Here is a 17500-nt window from a genome sequence, read left to right on the forward strand (position 1 = left end):
CTCCCGCACGGCACACGGTGTTCTATTCCCTCTCTTTCTCTTTCTCTCTTTCCTTCTATCTCTTTCTCTCTCTCTCTTTCTCCCCCGCCCTCCCGCCCTCCCTCTCTCTACCTCCCCTTCCCTTCCTTTCTCTTCTCTTCCCCCGCGAACTTACCCACCATCCTCAAGGATCGTCCCCTTCCAACCGATTCTCTTACCCCCACTAACAAGAAAGCGTTCCTGTCCCTGACGTCTCTTAACCCCTCGTCGAGGCAACCTATTCTCTCATTGGTCGGCAGAGGACAAATCCCAAAGGCATCGGTTCGCGTCGAAAAGGCGGGGCTATTGGACACCGTGGTTATGGGCGCATGCTTCGTAACGGTACTCACACTCGCCCGAAGCCACTCGATTTTGAGAGCACTAACACCAATAAACTGGACGTTTTATACGTACACGAGATTATAGTCCACCGAAGATTTTGTAGCATAGTCGCGTGATACTGCCAGGGACGTTGCAACAAACGAATATGCCCTGTCCCTTTCCTTTCATATATTTTCATTTTATTCAGTAAATAAAATGAAAATATATGAAAGTATTCTTATTAAAGGAATAGAAACTATTCGATTATTTTGAGATTTTTTGTTTTCTTTTTTTTTTTTTTCCCCAAATACTTTTATGATAATAAAAGAATTAAATAGAAATTTAATCATTCGTATTCATAACAAATATTAATATAATACTCACTTCGCTCTACGTTGTTCATCACCAACAATTTTTTCATAATGTTAGTATAATACAGATTAGAAGTCGTCTATACATATCGAAGCCATTTTTTTTTTCTTTTCAACACAACTATTCGTTTGTTGTGTGTGTATTTTTTTCCCTCATCTCATTAGAAATCTCATTATAGCTTTCTTAAGAGATTCAACTTTTATCTTCGTATCTATATTTTACTTTTGTTATTTTTTCTTGTAACTATACTAACTTTCGTTATTCATCGTATATATACATGAAAAGTACATACATACGTAATGCTTGTCGCGTGTTGTTTTTTCATGAGATTGAAAGAATTGAAGATATATATATATATATATATATATATATATATATATATATATATTTTTTTTTTTTTTTTCGTAAAATATTTACTTTTTTATACCTAACCTATAAATGTACTTCAATAGCAAAATAAATTCGTAACGAAAACAAAACGTATATTATTTCATGACATACTCTAATCTTATTAATTCATTAACAATATCTTTCTCTCTCTCTCTTTCTCTCTAAGTGGATTGAACATATAATAAGTATATTTCAGAAATGGAATTTACGTGATTTTTATTCCATTCACCTGCTGCATTATAGTATAGTTTTAGAACGAGTTATTCTAATTTTTTTTTTTCTTTCTTTCTTTCTTTCTTTTTTTTTTTTTTTTTTTTTTTTTTTAACTATTATTATTATTTGCCAACAAGTTCATTAATTTCACAGATTGATTCGATAAAAATCCTAACAAATAAAAATATTATACCTCCAAGTTTTATTCGTATTATATTTAGAAGAAAAAAATAAATAAATACAAATGGAGACATTTTATATTTTAAATCGGAAAAATCCAATTATTTTTAATTTTAATCTACAATATCGATGATGTCTTTTATACTGTTACATTCTGTTAGATCAAATCAATTTTTATAAAATTTTGAACGATGAAGTATATACGAAGAAAAATTTTCGACATTAAAGATCAGATTTGTTAAATCTTGTATTTTTTATATGATTTAATGGATAAATTAAAAATCAAGATAAATGTTGTGATGGAGAACTAAAGGAACAAGAATAAATCGTATAGCGAAGGATTTCGAGCTGGTTTTTTAAGGACTTGCTACGGCCCTGACACAGCTGTCTAAGTCGAGTTTATACTTCCCTACTCGAAACCCCGTAGAGTCGAGGTGCGCTCGATTGGTCCGCCTCTGTTCAACAGAAAATTCTTGCCCAATCGGCATGGATTAAATGCAACAGTCGATTTTTTTTTTTATATTATTTATTATTATCAATTCACTTACAGAAATGAATATAAGATGCGATTAAAAGTATTATAATGGCATTATAAGTATTAATGGGAAAATCTAATAGTATATCGATATGATCGATCGATGCCTCGTTTATTCGTACCCGAAATCCTTTTATGGTCGGTACTCACCTGACAACGATCCTACGAGAGTGGGATATAAAATTCTCTTTCTAGGATCCTAAAATTCGTTTGGGTAAAAAAATGTTTGTAATATTAATGTCACGTATATAAGTAAATATACAAAAAAAATATATGAAACATTTGAGTACGTATATATATTTTCATGTTTTTTAAATATTATCTCTCTCTCTCTCTCTCTCTCTCTCTCTTTCTCTCTCTCTCTATCTTCATACATACATATAAATTCTTTTTTCATTCTATTCCATTTGTCTTTTTTTTTTTTTATTTTACATGTATACATATATTTTTCTTATTTTTCTTTGTTCCTGTGAAGAAAAAGAAAAAAGGAAAAAAAGAAGAACAAAAACAAACACACACGACGTGATTTCTATTAATAGTTCATTATCACGAGGATCATTGCGATCGAAAGGAATGATACAAAATCGTGATATATTGGTAAAATAGTTCTCATAAAGAGATCATAATAATAATCTAAAATGGGGGAAGAAGAAAAAAAATGCGAAGAAATACGAATCGATTTATTGTTCATCTTTTCCCGATACCGGTCTCGGATTTCGACGCAAGGCTCGACGCATCGCTGCGGAGGGTAGGAAGAAGTCGCGGTCGCGCCAATCCCGCTTTTACGACCACGCTTTCATCGTAGGAACGGTTTTATCATAGTGTGCGTTCTCATACGTGAACTGTGTGCACTCGCATCGTTCCTTCGTTTGTATAGGTGCGACGAGACGCTATAGTCTCGCTTACGATATAGAGGTTAGGAATATAACGATATCGTGTACATCCGAACGAACCCGAGTCCTACCGTCGTAGTTTCCCATTCCACCGATAGAGCGTACGGTAAGAAAAGTAGGGGGAATGCCGTGGCCAATGGTTCGGTTCGAACAACGTTGCCAGGGAAACAAGTTAATGATTCGACCCGCCACCGAGGAATTGGCTCGAGAGCCAAGTACTTACTGCGCATGCGTTACTCCCTGGAAACGGTGCGCTATATCTTCTCGTATTCGCGAATATAACTCTTGTTCATCGTCGTTTACCCTGTGTGAGTGTACGTTGTTTCTACGCTACATACTTGCTCATGACATATATATATATATATATATATATATGTGTTTGTGAATGTTGTGTGTAGGTAGGTACACACAAGCGCGAAAAATCTCCCCTTGCCTGTACACACGTCCATCTCTTTTTTGATATTGTCTGTAAATGTACGTCCGCTCGATTACTTACACATAGAAAGAGAGAATATATCTCTCGAAATCAAGTAACTCTATGTGTTAGTAAGGTAAAACGAATCCCTACAGGATCGCACGTTCCTTTCGCCTGCATACCAATACGGTGTGTCGCCGCGACGATTGGTCTCCCTCTTGCTCCGTTTTCTTCTTCGTTCTACGTATAAGGCTCTCTCTCTCTCTCTCTCTCTCTCCCTCTCTCTCCCTCTCTCTCTCTCTCTCTCTCTCTCTCTCCTTCTCTTCCCCCTCTCCCTTTCTTTGAAGCATATTTTCTTTCCTCCTCACGCATCTGTCCAACCTTGTGTATATGTATATATATATATATATATATGTATATCCTCTCGTTCTCTTTCTCTCTCTCTTTCTCTATCTATCTATCTATCTTTCTATCTATCTATTTATCTATCTATCTATCTATCTATCTATCTATCTATCTTTCTCTTTCTCACTCAACATCTTCTCATTCTTATATTTTCTCCTTTACTCTTTCTCCTCGTCCCAAGTAACTCTACCATCGCTTTTCAGATCGTACACTAGTACGTATGTATTAAATAACTCTGAATATCGGTATATGCGGCCGGCGCGTGTACATAGAATAACCGTACACATTGACGCGTGAACACACACACCTATGCATAAGTAAATACATAGAGAGTCACACATACAAAGAACGAGGCGTTACGACGATTGGCTCCCTTCCCACTTCGTCCACCACTCGATCGGCCTCTCTCCTTCGCGCACGGCTGCCGTCCATCCATCTCTCTCGGTTTCCCTCCATTGCCCCCTTTCTCTCTCTGTCTCTTTCTCTCTTTCTCCTTTCGTAACATTTCCTCCCTCCTTGTACTGACCTTATTTTCCCCACCGCTCGGAGATCGTAACACTGACGCGGCGTATCGCTTGAGACCCTATGCGCTTCTGCGTTCGAGGGGTGGGGGAGGAGGTGGAGATGTAGATTATAATATCCGATGTCCGTCGATCGGGCCGCGAATTAACGACTAGAAAATGGAAGCAACTCGTCGAGAAGGAGTAGGAGGAGGAGGAGGAGGAGAAGGAGGAGGTGGAGGTGGTAGTGGTGGAGGAGGTGGAGAAGGAGGAAGACAGCAAGGATGATGATGAGGAGGTGGTGGAGCCAGAGGGGAGGGGTACACATAATTGAGCTCGAGCAGCTGTTGCTACTCTCTTGCACTTGTATACGCCTTTTGTGCTTTAATAGATAAGGATAAGAATGTCATGATACATCGAAGGATCTTTTATTTTTCTTTTTTTTATCGTTTGCTCCATCGACCCTGACATTTTTTTATTCTTATCCTTTTCTTCTTTTTTACTGTTGTGTTATGCATCTCTCTCTCTCTCTCTCTCTCTCTCTCTCTCTCTCTCTCTCTTTCTCTTTCTCTGTCTCTCTTTCTCTCTCTTTTTTTTTCTCTCAAGTCGCAACGATAGACGAGTAGTTTAATTGTAAAGAAAGAAATATATCTATATCGAGCTAGATGCCGTTATCGTAGCCATTTTGTTTTTCTTCGTAGACTCAATCGAAACGTGGAAAAGGATAGTAGGATCATGGGAACTCCTATAAATTGGCGCCAATATTCTAATCGATTTTTAAATGCACTAATCAATTTGTTTTTTCATAGGATTTAATTGATATGTTAAATACGTCACATCGATAGCTTATTATTTCTCTTACAAAGATTGTAATAAATGATAAATCAATTTGTCGTAAGTAAGATAGGAGGATTAGATTATATTTCCGTTATGCGTATTTTTAACGATATAACAATGAAACATTTTGATATATCTAATTAATGAAACGTTAACGAGATAAACTAATTACATACATGTAATATATATATATATATATATATATTTACAGGAAGTCAGTCGAAGTAATATGATCGGTTGAGAAATAATATATGTTATATTCGATGATATTTTAATGACTGTTAATGATATTCATTTATTTAGATTAGACATCAATTCTACGATATAGTAATCAATATCGTAGCTTAATAAAAATATTATTCCAATATTTATATGTTTCACTATATCGCTTCCATATTACTATATATATATTCGTATAAAGTTTGATAGAACGTTCAAATACATTTGGATCGCGAAAAGAGAATTTTTACTTTAGTATAAATATAAAGTATCATTCAGAAAATCAAATATTTTCACATTACGTGTGTGTATGTGTGTAAATATATAGAAAACGTAATATTGCATTTTTATCGTTCAGTTTTATCTCTCGCGTGTATGTAAATCTCTCGGAAAAGAGTATGTAGTTCGAACGGTGTTAAAATCAAAGCACATATTTCCCTTTAAAGTTTGCGCGAGTTTGTTTTTTTTTTATTTATGAATTTTTTTTTTCTTTTTATCTTATTTTTCCTTTTTTTGTATACCTTTATTGGACCTATGCGCTTTCCATTTTCAAATTGCCAGAGAAATAGTAATATATTCTATATATTAAGAGAATAGATATGATCGATAAAAGTCGAGGAAATGAATTTGTTGAATTGGTAATAAAAGAGAAAAGAAAAAAAAAGAAAACAAAAAAATTGAAAGAATTCTTGATTTTACAGAAAATGGAAATGCGAAGAATATTACGAAAATGCATGTCGGTAGGGACGTTGAACGTTTATCAAGGATATGGGAATCGAATTTTACATTATTATTCGACAAAAACGAAGCCAGAATTAACATCGATAAGATACAATATTAAACGTGGTCCATATTCCAAGTTAACCGACGAACATGTTAATTTTTTCGAAAGATTGCTCGATCGAAATCGTGTAATCACTGATCCCGATGAATGCGATGGTTACAATATTGATTTTGCAAATACCGTCCGAGGTATGTATCATAGATCAAAGTATGTAAATAAGTCGAGTTAATTTAATTGTTGATAGATATTTTAAATCCCATACCCATTGAAATAATTTAATTGACTGTTCATTCGATTAAATTGAAAACTAGTCTTTACATTCTTATTTTTATTTCTTCTACTGCACATTCTAATTATACATATTTCCGTAAAATTGGAATACGTAAATATCTATCGGAAAGCGAGTTAATTAAGAGAGTTAATTATTAAATTTCAGGCCAAAGTAGACTCGTTCTAAAGCCGAAAATAACCGAGGAAGTGTCGGCGATATTAAGATATTGCAATGAAAATTGTTTAGCCGTTTGTCCACAAAGTGGTAACACCGGTTTAGTAGGTGGAAGTACACCGGTATTCGATGAGGTCGTATTATCAATGAAACTTATGAATAAAATCATCGAAACGAATGAAATAGCAGGTCGGTAAGGAAGGAAATAAAACAATAATCATTTTAAATGGATCAGAATTTTCATGAATGTTTCAACGTGTGGGATTTATTTATTTTACTTTTTTTTTTTTGTTATTATTATTTAATCTTTTTTTTCTTATTTTTCTTTTTTCATCACGATCACTCTCAGGTGTGATTACTTGCGAAGCCGGTTGCGTTTTAGAGGATTTGGATAATCATTTGTCTACTTTTGGTCTTATGATGCCTTTGGATCTCGGTGCGAAGGGTAGTTGTTTGATAGGAGGCAACGTATCAACAAATGCTGGTGGTCTTAGACTCCTTCGTTATGGCAATTTACATGGAAATATTCTCGGAATAGAAGCAGTAAGTCCACGAAAGAAATCTATCTGTATTTCTCATTGAAAAATACAAGATATATCTATCGATACCCATCTATCGAAAAGTCACGTTTACGTTTTAGGTAAAGGCTAATGGCGATATCATAAACAGTTTGAATGGCCTAAAGAAAAATAATACTGGTTTTCATTTGAAGCACTTATTTATAGGTTCGGAAGGAACTTTAGGTATTGTTACAAAGGTTGCTATACAATGCCCACCTCTTCCAAAAGCTATAAATGTCGCATTTCTTGGTAAGTTATTTATCTAACAATTTTTACTCCATGGTAAAAATTATGCCAATAGGATTAATCAATGTTATCTTAGTTCCTTTTTCCCCCCTCCCCCTCCTCACGTGACTTTAATATTCATCGATGGATTCAAAAGACTTGATTTCAACTGAACATTAAATGTTACCTAAGACCTTATTACCACGTTCGAATTTTCTGAGTGGATCAAGGTTGTTAAAAATATCAAACATTTCTAAAACGAATTATATGTTCCAGTGCGACTTTCATGAATCTTTATATAAACGTTCTAGGTACGTGCGAAAGGTCAAGTGATCTTCGAATTAACGTCGTTACGATAAAATAGGACAGCTAAAATTAATTCGAGCGACGACATTGCAAATTTAATTCGTTATTCGAACTTTGTTTAATATTAAATCAAGTCAACCATGTGTTCTCTCTATTTTCTTCTTTTTATTTATTTATTTATTTAAAATATTGTTTTCTCTTATTTCTTCTCTTTTTTCTTTTTTTTCTTTTTTTTCCTTTTTTTATTTTTTTTTTCTTTTCTCAGGATTGAACAGTTTCGACAACGTATTGAAAATTTATCATCTCGCTAAGAAAGAATTGGGTGAAATTTTATCATCATGCGAAATGATGGATAAATTGTCGATCGATGTTTCGACACAACTTTTGGGACTTCAAAATCCATTGGCGATCGATGGCTGTGATCATGATTTTTATGTATTGTTAGAAACTTCCGGTAGCCATATGGCTCACGACGAAGAGAAACTCAACGCGTTTGTCGAAAAAGTTCTTAATGATAATATTGTACAAGATGGTACTCTTACTTCGGACACGGCGAAAATGAAGGTGAGATTGATAATTATCTTATATTGATAATATTTTTAATATTTTACTAAATCAAAGAGAGAGAGAGAGAGAGAGAGAGAGAGAGAGAGAGAGAGAGAGAGAGAACTATTTGTTGAAGTTATTGATTAGATATCAGTCATTTTAAATATTGTAACTATGTATATATACTTCCTGACATCGTTAACAGATACTATGAGGTTTATAAACTTTGATATCTGATAATACCTTTGCTTTTTATACTATACAGGTGTATACAATCACATGACAAAGTATGATCGATTTTTTACAATTTTTCTTTTTCTTTTTATAGAATATATGGGCTCTAAGAGAAAGAATTAGCGAAGGTGTTTTACGTGAGGGTTATGTCTTCAAGTACGACGTTTCTTTACCTCTTCCATATTTTTATAAAGTTGTTGAAGTTTTAAGAGAACGTTTACGTGATCCACGTATTATTAGAATCAGTGGTTACGGACATATAGGTATGATATCTATATGTGATTAATAATAATAATAATAATAATAATAATAATAATAATAATAATAATAATAGTAATAATAATAATAATAATAATAATAATAATAATAATAATAATAATAATAATAATAATAATAATAATAATAATAATAATAATAATAATAACAATAATAAAAAAAAAATAATAATAATAATATTAACAAGAAAAATAATAATCGTATTTACGTTTAATTTATCCAATTTTATTAATTTTATCATTATGCTTTTTTTCTTGTTCTTTTATTTATTTATTTTTTTTTCTTTTTTTTTTTTTTTTGGTCTTTTTTTAGGTGATGGTAATATTCATATACAAGTGTCAATTCCAACATACCACGAAGACATAGCATCGCAATTAGAACCATTTATTTTTGAATACATTTCTAGTCTTTCTGGTAGCGTTAGCGCAGAACATGGTATAGGATTCAAAAAAACTAAATATCTTCATCTTAGTAGAACTCAATCGGAAATTGAATTGATGAAACATCTTAAATTAACCATGGATCCTAAAGGAATACTTAATCCATATAAAGTATTATATCCTATTAATACATCTGAGTGATTTATTCAGAAAAAAAAAAAAAGAAAAAGAAAGTATAAGAAAATATGATCAAACAGAGAATTTTATTCTCAATAGATTTTTATCTAAGATTTTATAGATATATATAATCTTTTATCTTGTATATTTGTGTTAAGAGATATTGATTCAACTACCTCGTATATAATATCTATTAGAAAACGTAAAAGATTTTGCCATAATACGAAATGTGCCATATATTCACGTTTCATTTTACAATATTTTAATATCTTAATGAAATTGTATAAACTGTTGTTCGATAGATTTAAAGATTTATCTCAGGTAGAAATATATATATATATATATATATATATATATATATATATATTTAGAAATTTGTTCACGTATACAATAGATTTTCTTAGCTTGTTATACCAATATTAGGAGTTTAGAAATATGGTCACATTCCATAATATAGAAACTCTTGAATATATTTTTGTTTGTTATTAAAAAAAAAAAAAAAAGTGCATGTAAAAAGAATTATAGATCCAGAATGTTTTAGAAAAAAAAAAAATATATATATTTTCTTATTCCGTGGGAAGTATGATAAAAGTATAATAAAATTTTATCGAGTATCTAAAAAAAATTATGATAAATCGATGTATAATTATAATAATAATAAAAAATATTAACAATAATAATTTTTTTTATTGGTTTTACATATTGAAAAGAAAAGAAGAAAAGATAAAATTTCGATCAAATTTTCCCTCGTTATGTATTCGGTGATCGTCGAGAATCTTCGTTAAAGTTCGTACAATACGCTAGTTCTATACTCGAGATGGCGTTTTGAGCGCATACGCGTAGAGATTTGTTTTAATTCGAGCGTGTATTTTTGGACGATAGCCAAGCTCAAAGTTTTCCTCGATGACTGTTTTGATTCCATTGCAATGAAAATAACGACAGTACTAAAAGCAAAAAAGAATGACGTTAACGTTCCAATATTATGTTTCAACTGTGACTCAAATGCCATACCGATCGTTTGTTATACGATAGAAATCTCCCGAAGTTAACCTTAGATTTGGTTATATCTATTTGTATATGTCAAAATATTTTCACGTTTGTCGATTAGATAAGGATTCATATCACATTGATTATTACAAATTTGGTAAATTTCTTGGTTGTAAGAAAAGGTGCGGCCAAGGTTGGCACTTTGAAATTTACTACTTGCATACATTAGATTTGTAAAACGAGTTTCCTTATAACTCGTTTCCAGAAGATTCGTTTGCATGATCATTTATAATTAGCCTTTTTTTTTATATCTGTATCGTATAATTTAAATTTCGTGCGATATTTTCTCTCTTTTTTGTTTTTTAATAAAGCATACGTATATTTTAACACACTAATTCTAATAAAAAAAAAAAAAATGTATATAGCATTTATGAACAGTGGTAATTAGACAGGAGAGAAATTATATATATATATATATATATATATATGTATATATATATATATATGTATGTATGTATATATGTATGTATGTATGATGTATATACATTAGCTTATAATTGATCGTGATTGGTTTGTTTTCTAATCCATATAAATAGATCAATGAATATGCATGATTGCTTGATGCACAATTATCATCATGTGTATCTAACTTCACGTTGGTCTTATCCAGAAATGGTCGGCGGATAATAACAATTATGGATTTTTATTTTGAATTTCAAATGAATAGATTCTTTTTGTAATAATAATTGAAACGCATTTTACGATATTTTGTTCTATCTTATACGGATCTGTTGGAATGTTCTAGAAAAAATTATTATCGTTATGCGTGTATAATTAGAATGATCCGAAATGTAAACACAAGTGCAATAATTTATTATTAAATAAAATCTTGTAATTTTATTGAAATATATTTATAATTAAATTCAAAAGTATCAAAAAGAAAACAAAAAAAAAAAAAAAGTAATAAAAAAATGAACAAATCAATGACATTGTCAATTACTTATTATTACTAGTGTTATACAATTGAAAATTATTAGATAGTGCAAAAATAATTTAACGTGAAAATATAGAAAGTAAATATCTTTGTATCGAGCCAAAACTTCTTCTACGTGAATAAATTGGTATGAAACGAAAGAATGAGATACATGTATTTGTCACTATGCATTTCACAAAAGATATGCATAGAATAATACAAATATATATCATATGACAAATGAGTGAGGGAAATCTAAAGATGTGACAAATGCGAGTTGTGACCGATAGATGGAAGAACGGAGGAATCGTGCCAGGGACGAAACTAATATTGCTTTCTACCTTTGTGTTTCATTATCGCGTATAAGTGTTATACCTCTCTTTTTTTTTTTTTTTTTTTTATAAATTTTTTATTAAACTTTTTTTTTACCTACGAATTACTTCCCCGATGCGTCTCATTATCCACGAAGATTATAGGTTAACTTGTGTTTCAATGTATTATACGATCTTATTAATAACATTGAAAATATTAGAAATTGATGCAAATGTATGAGAGTAATGACAATTGAACATTTTTTATAATTTTAATAGAAATTTATCAGTGATAGCGTAGTAATAGTTTGAAAATTGTGATTAAAGGAGAAATTTTTAGACGAACGTACAAAAAAAAAAAAGAAAAGAAAAAAAGAAAGCTACAGTGACAATACGAAAATAATAATCAAAAGTAATATTATGCGAATCGATTGATATTTAAATTGTGTAACGAAGTTAATCGACGATACGAGTGAAACGATAAAAAAAAAAAAAGATTATATTCCGTGATATATTTAGTGAAAACATTTAGGAAAAAAATGTTTCTTCATTCACAAGAAAATAAATCGCATGCACTTATTTACGTGATTATTCAGGGGTGATTAATTTAGTTAAGCCGTCATTGGGGAAGTTTGTTTGAGAATGATATTCTATATAGATTCGCGCATGTGCCCTTCTAGAAATCTCTCGAAAAGACCGCCATGACAAATATAAAACGGCCGGCGAAATTAGTCGCAGTTAGTTTAAGTTCGAAAAGCGATCAGTCGACTTCAAGATAAAAGAGCGACATTAACGATACAAATAAAGTTCTTGTTTTTAACGATCGAAATAAATTAAACGAAATATATACGAGTGTACGTTCAAATTAATATCTTGAATATTGACAAAATACGATTCTATACGGTTAAAAAAGGTACGTCTTTTACGATTTGATAAAATTTCTCTCTAGAGTATTTGCGATATCGCTCGTTTATTGGCCAACGTTCCTTGCGACTAACTTGCGTCGACCAATCAGCTGTTTTATTTCGTTTGAAAGATCATTGCGATTCGTTTTTTGTTTCTTTCGTCGATTAAAAAACAATTACATTCGAGAATTAATAAGAAATGAAGGATTAAGAAATAAAGTTTTCTTTTTTTCTTTAATTTTTTTTTTTTTTTTTTTTTTTTTTTTTTTTTATACGTAAATATTCATTTCAAATGGGAGAAATTTTGCAAAACTCGATAAACATCGTAGTTACGTTATTATAACATCGCAATATATTTATAAGGTATAAGTGATGTTTGTAAATATGAAATCATAATATTTGTCAATTTGATTGAATGTCGTATAACTAAATCGATATTGAAATATTTTTGTTTTTCTTTTTTTTTTTTCTACTTTGCGTTCTTCTTTTTTCAAAGATCTCCCATCTTTTATTTTTAATAATTATTTAAAAAAATAAAATTCCTAATATATATATATATATATATATATATATATATATATATATATATATATATATACGATTCAAATATTGTTCTATCGATGATACGAATAACAATTAAAGTAATATTAATTTTGACATTTTGTTGATGTCTGACAGAAACCGTAAAAAATTCAAATAAGAAAAAGAAAAAAAGAACGAAGAAAAGAAAAGAAAAGAAATTCTAAAATAAAATGGCATTAGTACCGAGCAGTTTGTTCCGTAATTGGTGGGATGAAATGGACCGTTTTCATCGTGAATTGGAACAACATTTTCAACGTTTATCAACGACAAACGATTTCCCTCGTCCGCCAGCATTGCCATCATTCAAAGAATTTTTTCATCCTTGGCGCGAAGTATTCCAGGAATTAGAAGAACAAGTAGGTGGCTCGACAAAGATCGAAAAGGGCCAAGATAAATACAGAGTGATCGTCGACGTGCAACAATTTGCACCCGAAGAAATAACTGTTAGAACGGATGACAAATGTATTACAATTGAGGGTAAACATGAGGAGAAGAAAGATCAACACGGTTATATCTCACGACATTTCGTACGAAGATATCAATTACCTCAAGGTTACGATATCGGCCATGTTAAACCAAGCTTGTCGTCCGATGGCATTCTAACTGTCACTGCACCAAGACTTGTTTTGCCTGCACCTGGCGAAAGAATTGTTCCGATTGAACGTCAAAACAGACCGGCCATTAAGGCTGCCTAAAGAGAGAAAAAAAAAAGAAAAGAAAGCGACAAAAAAAAATAATCGTTCAAAAAAAAAATTCGCGGGTATATTTGAAATCTTCGCTTTCTTTCTATCTTTCTATCCATCTTCCTCTTTCTCTCTTTCTCTCTTCCTGTAGCCGATATTCTAATATATTATATTAGCTTTAATGGCTTTGTAATTTAGTCATATATATATATATATATATATATATCTCTCTCTCTCTAAATTATTGCTTGTTATACAAGAGTATCATAACATATAAATAATATTTGTAGTATTTCTAATTATTACGGAGAATTGTGTTAATAATATTTTCGTATATCGATTGAAGATCAACGATGAAAAACTAAAAGAAGAAAAGAAAGAAAAAGATGAAAGAACAAAAAAAAAACCATGTACGAAGATTTCCATTTTATTATGATTTTTCTTTTATCTATATATATATTTGATAGATATCGGCTGTCAAATTAGCACATCGTTTATATGGTAATTGTTAATTTTTTTTTTTTCCTTTTCACTTTCAAAATTAGAGTTTCGATGATGTATTATACAAATAATTCCGAGAATTACTGTTATGAGATAATTAAAATCAAGTCACGTAAACATGTGTCTCATTATCTGAAAAATGTGTATGGATAGGATCGAATGCATAATTATAGATACATGATAAATGCATAAGACAAATACACGTAACAAACTGTTAATAAACAAAAAACAATATCAACACTTTGCCCATATATGCATACTTGCAATTTTCAATGTTCGAAACTTTTCATAAGCTTTTCAATAAATATAATGTTGTTACGTATAAAATATAAATGTTCCCCTCTCCGACTCTCTCTGTTTTTTTTTCTTTTTTTTTTTTAATTTTTATTTATTATTCATTTTCTAAAAAAAAATTCTATCACCATTTCTGAATCGATCGAAACCCATATTATAAATATCTTGATAATGTTAATTTTTATTGACAATTAACATCACATACCAAATTTGGTTTTCCCCTTACGTAACTACGTTACTCGTATATAATTTATCTACAAGCAGAGTATGTTACATCACATCCTCGGATAATTCGTTAGTTGAATCACACTTGGATGTTTTATTTTAATCATTTCCCGTACTTGTTACATAGACTTACATTATGTACCGATTGCATAGACTTGTATGTACTATAGCACATAGAGAATAAAATTGTCTGGCGAAAAGCCACGTCTGATTAAAAAAACAAAATTTATATTAATCGCAAAATGTAGACATCAAGTGTGTTATGTTCTTTTTTTTTTTTTTTTTCTTATGAAGCTCGTAGTTTCTTCCCCCCCCCCTCCCCAAAAAAAAAGAAAATATATATATATTCTCTCTCTTTTTCACTTTTTCTCTTTGGCTTTTTCTCTGTTTGTATTTACTTTAGATATTTACGAAGGCCCTCGTTCCTCTTCGCTTTCAGAGAACGGAGTTAAATCATCTGGTATTTGTAGAGGTACAGGATCCTCCAAGATAATTTCATCGGATGGAGATAATCCTTGCATTAGCCTGGCTTGTTCCTCTATTTCTGGTATTTTCTCATTAATAAGTTTCTCGACGTCTATTTTATTTAATTCTTCTTGTATTCGTTTTTTGAGAGGTCCCTCGATCGCATCCATTATTTGATACCTACATATATATATATATATACATTATATATAAAAAATTCATAAAACATTTATTAAATATATAAATTATTAAAAAATATAATTTGTATCGATACACGTGACAATTTATATTTTATATTATTTATATATAAAATAAATGATAACAGTATTGTTATGATCTGTTATTAATTTTATAGTGATAAATAATCGATTAATACCTCAAAAGATTTGGAATTATATTGATGCTCGCTTCCATAACATAATCAAGAGTACCGGCACCGTGTATTCGCGCTTGTATATTACCCAATTCCAAATCTAGTTCTTCCAATGTTGGTCGTTTACGTGTATCAAGTGGTTGACTTAAATTCAGTTGAACTCTGAAGTATTGAACAGTGAAGGACACTGTACCTGCTCTCGACAGGACGCCACCAATTACGCTTACTTCCCAATGCGTTCTTCCCTCGATCTCCTGTGTTCCAATATCCAAAACCGCATATACCTTCAACAACGAAAAAAAAAAAAAAAAAATTTATTTTGAATTTCCCCAATAGAACATTTGTATATTTTTATTATAATCGATAAATTTACCGTGCCATTTTCCATGGTAAGCGTGATGTTACCCATACGATAGAAACTTCCTAATCCGGTGATCCAAGTGTGCGATGATGTCACGGTAAAAATACCAACGTTTTGGCTATAATCCTTTACCTTAAATGGATCGTAACCCATTTGTGAAACTTGTCTACGACCCTCGGCTACTGCCATATCGAACGGTGATATAGAATTTGGGAAATACTGCGGTAACTGAGATATTTGCTTGTTTACCTCGCCTCTAAATTTATTTTCGGATAATTAAAAAAAATTTTTTTTTTCATTCAAATTTATATTACGAATAAGAAAAGAGATTACCTCATATTGGTGTTAACTTCCTTTAAAATGAATGGTTTAATACTGTCGAATATAAAAGCGCCAACAGAATTGATAACACCTTGAAAAACGGATCCCAAAAAGCCAAGATTCTTGAAATCCATATCGATGTTCTCGAAAGTTAAATCCATGTCGATGTTCTGTGCTTGTAATTTACCATCAACTCCAACTTCCAATCTTGCAACGCCTTCAACGTTAACTCCTGTTAATATTACAGTAAAATTGCCGGCTGATCTTGAAAGCCAAGATGCAAGGGTATATAATCCACGAATATCGAGTCTTGTAATACTCAATGCTGCCGAAACCTTAGGGAGAAAAAAAAAGCAAATATATATATATATTGCACAAGATAGAGTATTTTTTTACTTTTTTAATTTCTTTTTTTTTTTATTTTTTTTTTTTTTTTTATTATTATAAATAGAATGAACGAAATATTTGATCTCTTTTAATCATACCTGCATCAGTGCCAATTCAGATTTGATATGTTCAATACGAAATTTGGATAATCCATAAACGTTGATCTCTTTGAAATTCATTGTATACATGGAAAAAGAATGTTTCATATCTGGTACTGGCATGGGATCGGGTATTGGAACACCGGGTAAACCAACTGGATCATATTGCTGATAATGTTTCAAGATCGCACGAATATGATCTCCAAGGCGTTTTTCACCGGCGGCGATTTGTTTCGCTTCTTTCGCTGAAATTTTTCGTAAGCTTCTATTAAGTTCAATAATTTTATATCAAGGAAGGAAGAAAAAGGAGGAAAAAGAGAAAGAAAAAGAAAACGGAAAAGAAAGAAAAATATAAATTACGAAATCCATTATAAATAAAAAGGAAATGAAAGGAAATAAGAAATAATTAGGAAGAAAACGAGAATTAAAACTTACCGTTGATTTTGGAATCCTCGGCGTGGCAAATCAAGGAACAACAAGAAATAAGGAGGACAAATTTGTAAATAGCTCGCATGTTTATTCGAGATGACGGGGAGAAAAAAAAATGAGAGAGAAAGAAAGAGAAAGAGAAAAAGAGAGAAAAGTAGTATATGAAAATTTTATAATAAATTGAATTTAAATTGAATCTAAATCGAATTTATCGAATCGAATATTTTTTAATACGCGTTCTCACGCGAATAGCATCCTCTATTTATCCGTTTTGAAATATTTTTAAGACTATGATCACCAGCAGCATGGCTTGTTTGCTGGTCGACGAACACACATACGACTGTGATACATACGTCGTCAGTGATTTTCAGTCT

At 31.1% G+C, this 17500-nt stretch overlaps 4 protein-coding genes and 1 long non-coding RNA gene across 7 annotated transcripts in view; 2 read left to right on the forward strand and 3 right to left on the reverse strand.

Moving 5' to 3' along the window:
* The window catches only part of LOC124957786 (polyhomeotic-proximal chromatin protein-like), an 8427-nt gene extending 8423 nt beyond the window's left edge, over positions 1 to 4 (reverse strand). The window contains exon 1 of the mRNA XM_047515100.1: positions 1 to 4. This exon is cut by the window's left edge and continues 123 nt beyond it. The gene's annotated coding sequence lies outside the window, so the exon portion shown is untranslated.
* LOC124957788 (D-2-hydroxyglutarate dehydrogenase, mitochondrial) overlaps positions 1 to 9551 on the forward strand; it is a 12603-nt gene extending 3052 nt beyond the window's left edge. For 2 of the 3 annotated variants that reach the window (XM_047515111.1, XM_047515110.1), the window contains exons 2-8: positions 6000 to 6270; positions 6519 to 6716; positions 6877 to 7070; positions 7168 to 7336; positions 7884 to 8182; positions 8493 to 8661; positions 8987 to 9551. In XM_047515111.1, coding sequence (XP_047371067.1) covers positions 6003 to 6270; positions 6519 to 6716; positions 6877 to 7070; positions 7168 to 7336; positions 7884 to 8182; positions 8493 to 8661; positions 8987 to 9255 — 1566 coding nt within the window. In that variant the 5' untranslated portion in view covers positions 6000 to 6002 and the 3' untranslated portion in view covers positions 9256 to 9551. The remainder of the gene's footprint in view (positions 1 to 5999; positions 6271 to 6518; positions 6717 to 6876; positions 7071 to 7167; positions 7337 to 7883; positions 8183 to 8492; positions 8662 to 8986) is intronic. The other variant, XM_047515112.1, reaches the window with a different exon arrangement.
* Positions 9552 to 9898: 347 nt separating this feature from the next.
* Positions 9899 to 12952, reverse strand: LOC124946609. Its single transcript, XR_007100138.1, has 2 exons — positions 10243 to 12952; positions 9899 to 10175 (listed from the first exon to the last, which is right to left on the reverse strand). It is a non-coding gene; the product is annotated as an uncharacterized LOC124946609 (long non-coding RNA).
* Positions 12209 to 14522, forward strand: LOC124946608 (protein lethal(2)essential for life-like). The gene is made up of 2 exons (XM_047487493.1): positions 12209 to 12415; positions 13086 to 14522. Exon 2 carries the CDS (start codon positions 13160 to 13162, stop codon positions 13682 to 13684), a length of 525 nt encoding a protein of 174 aa, XP_047343449.1. The 5' UTR covers positions 12209 to 12415; positions 13086 to 13159; the 3' UTR covers positions 13685 to 14522.
* The window catches only part of LOC124946606, a 3554-nt gene continuing 137 nt past the window's right edge, over positions 14084 to 17500 (reverse strand). The window contains exons 1-6 of the mRNA XM_047487490.1: positions 17133 to 17500; positions 16698 to 16942; positions 16225 to 16547; positions 15904 to 16147; positions 15534 to 15814; positions 14084 to 15337 (exon numbers count right to left, since the gene is read on the reverse strand). The exon at positions 17133 to 17500 is cut by the window's right edge and continues 137 nt beyond it. Of these exons, the coding sequence (XP_047343446.1) occupies positions 15100 to 15337; positions 15534 to 15814; positions 15904 to 16147; positions 16225 to 16547; positions 16698 to 16942; positions 17133 to 17211 (1410 nt within the window). The 5' untranslated portion in view covers positions 17212 to 17500 and the 3' untranslated portion in view covers positions 14084 to 15099. The remainder of the gene's footprint in view (positions 15338 to 15533; positions 15815 to 15903; positions 16148 to 16224; positions 16548 to 16697; positions 16943 to 17132) is intronic.

This window comes from Vespa velutina, chromosome 2 (genome assembly GCF_912470025.1).
Source record: "Vespa velutina chromosome 2, iVesVel2.1, whole genome shotgun sequence".
NCBI classification, from domain to species: Eukaryota; Metazoa; Arthropoda; class Insecta; order Hymenoptera; family Vespidae; genus Vespa; species Vespa velutina.

Coding starts and splice junctions, on each gene's coding strand:
- LOC124946608 (XM_047487493.1), top strand. CDS start 13,160: ATGGCATTAGTACCGAGCAGTTTGTTCCGTAATTGGTGGGATGAAATG.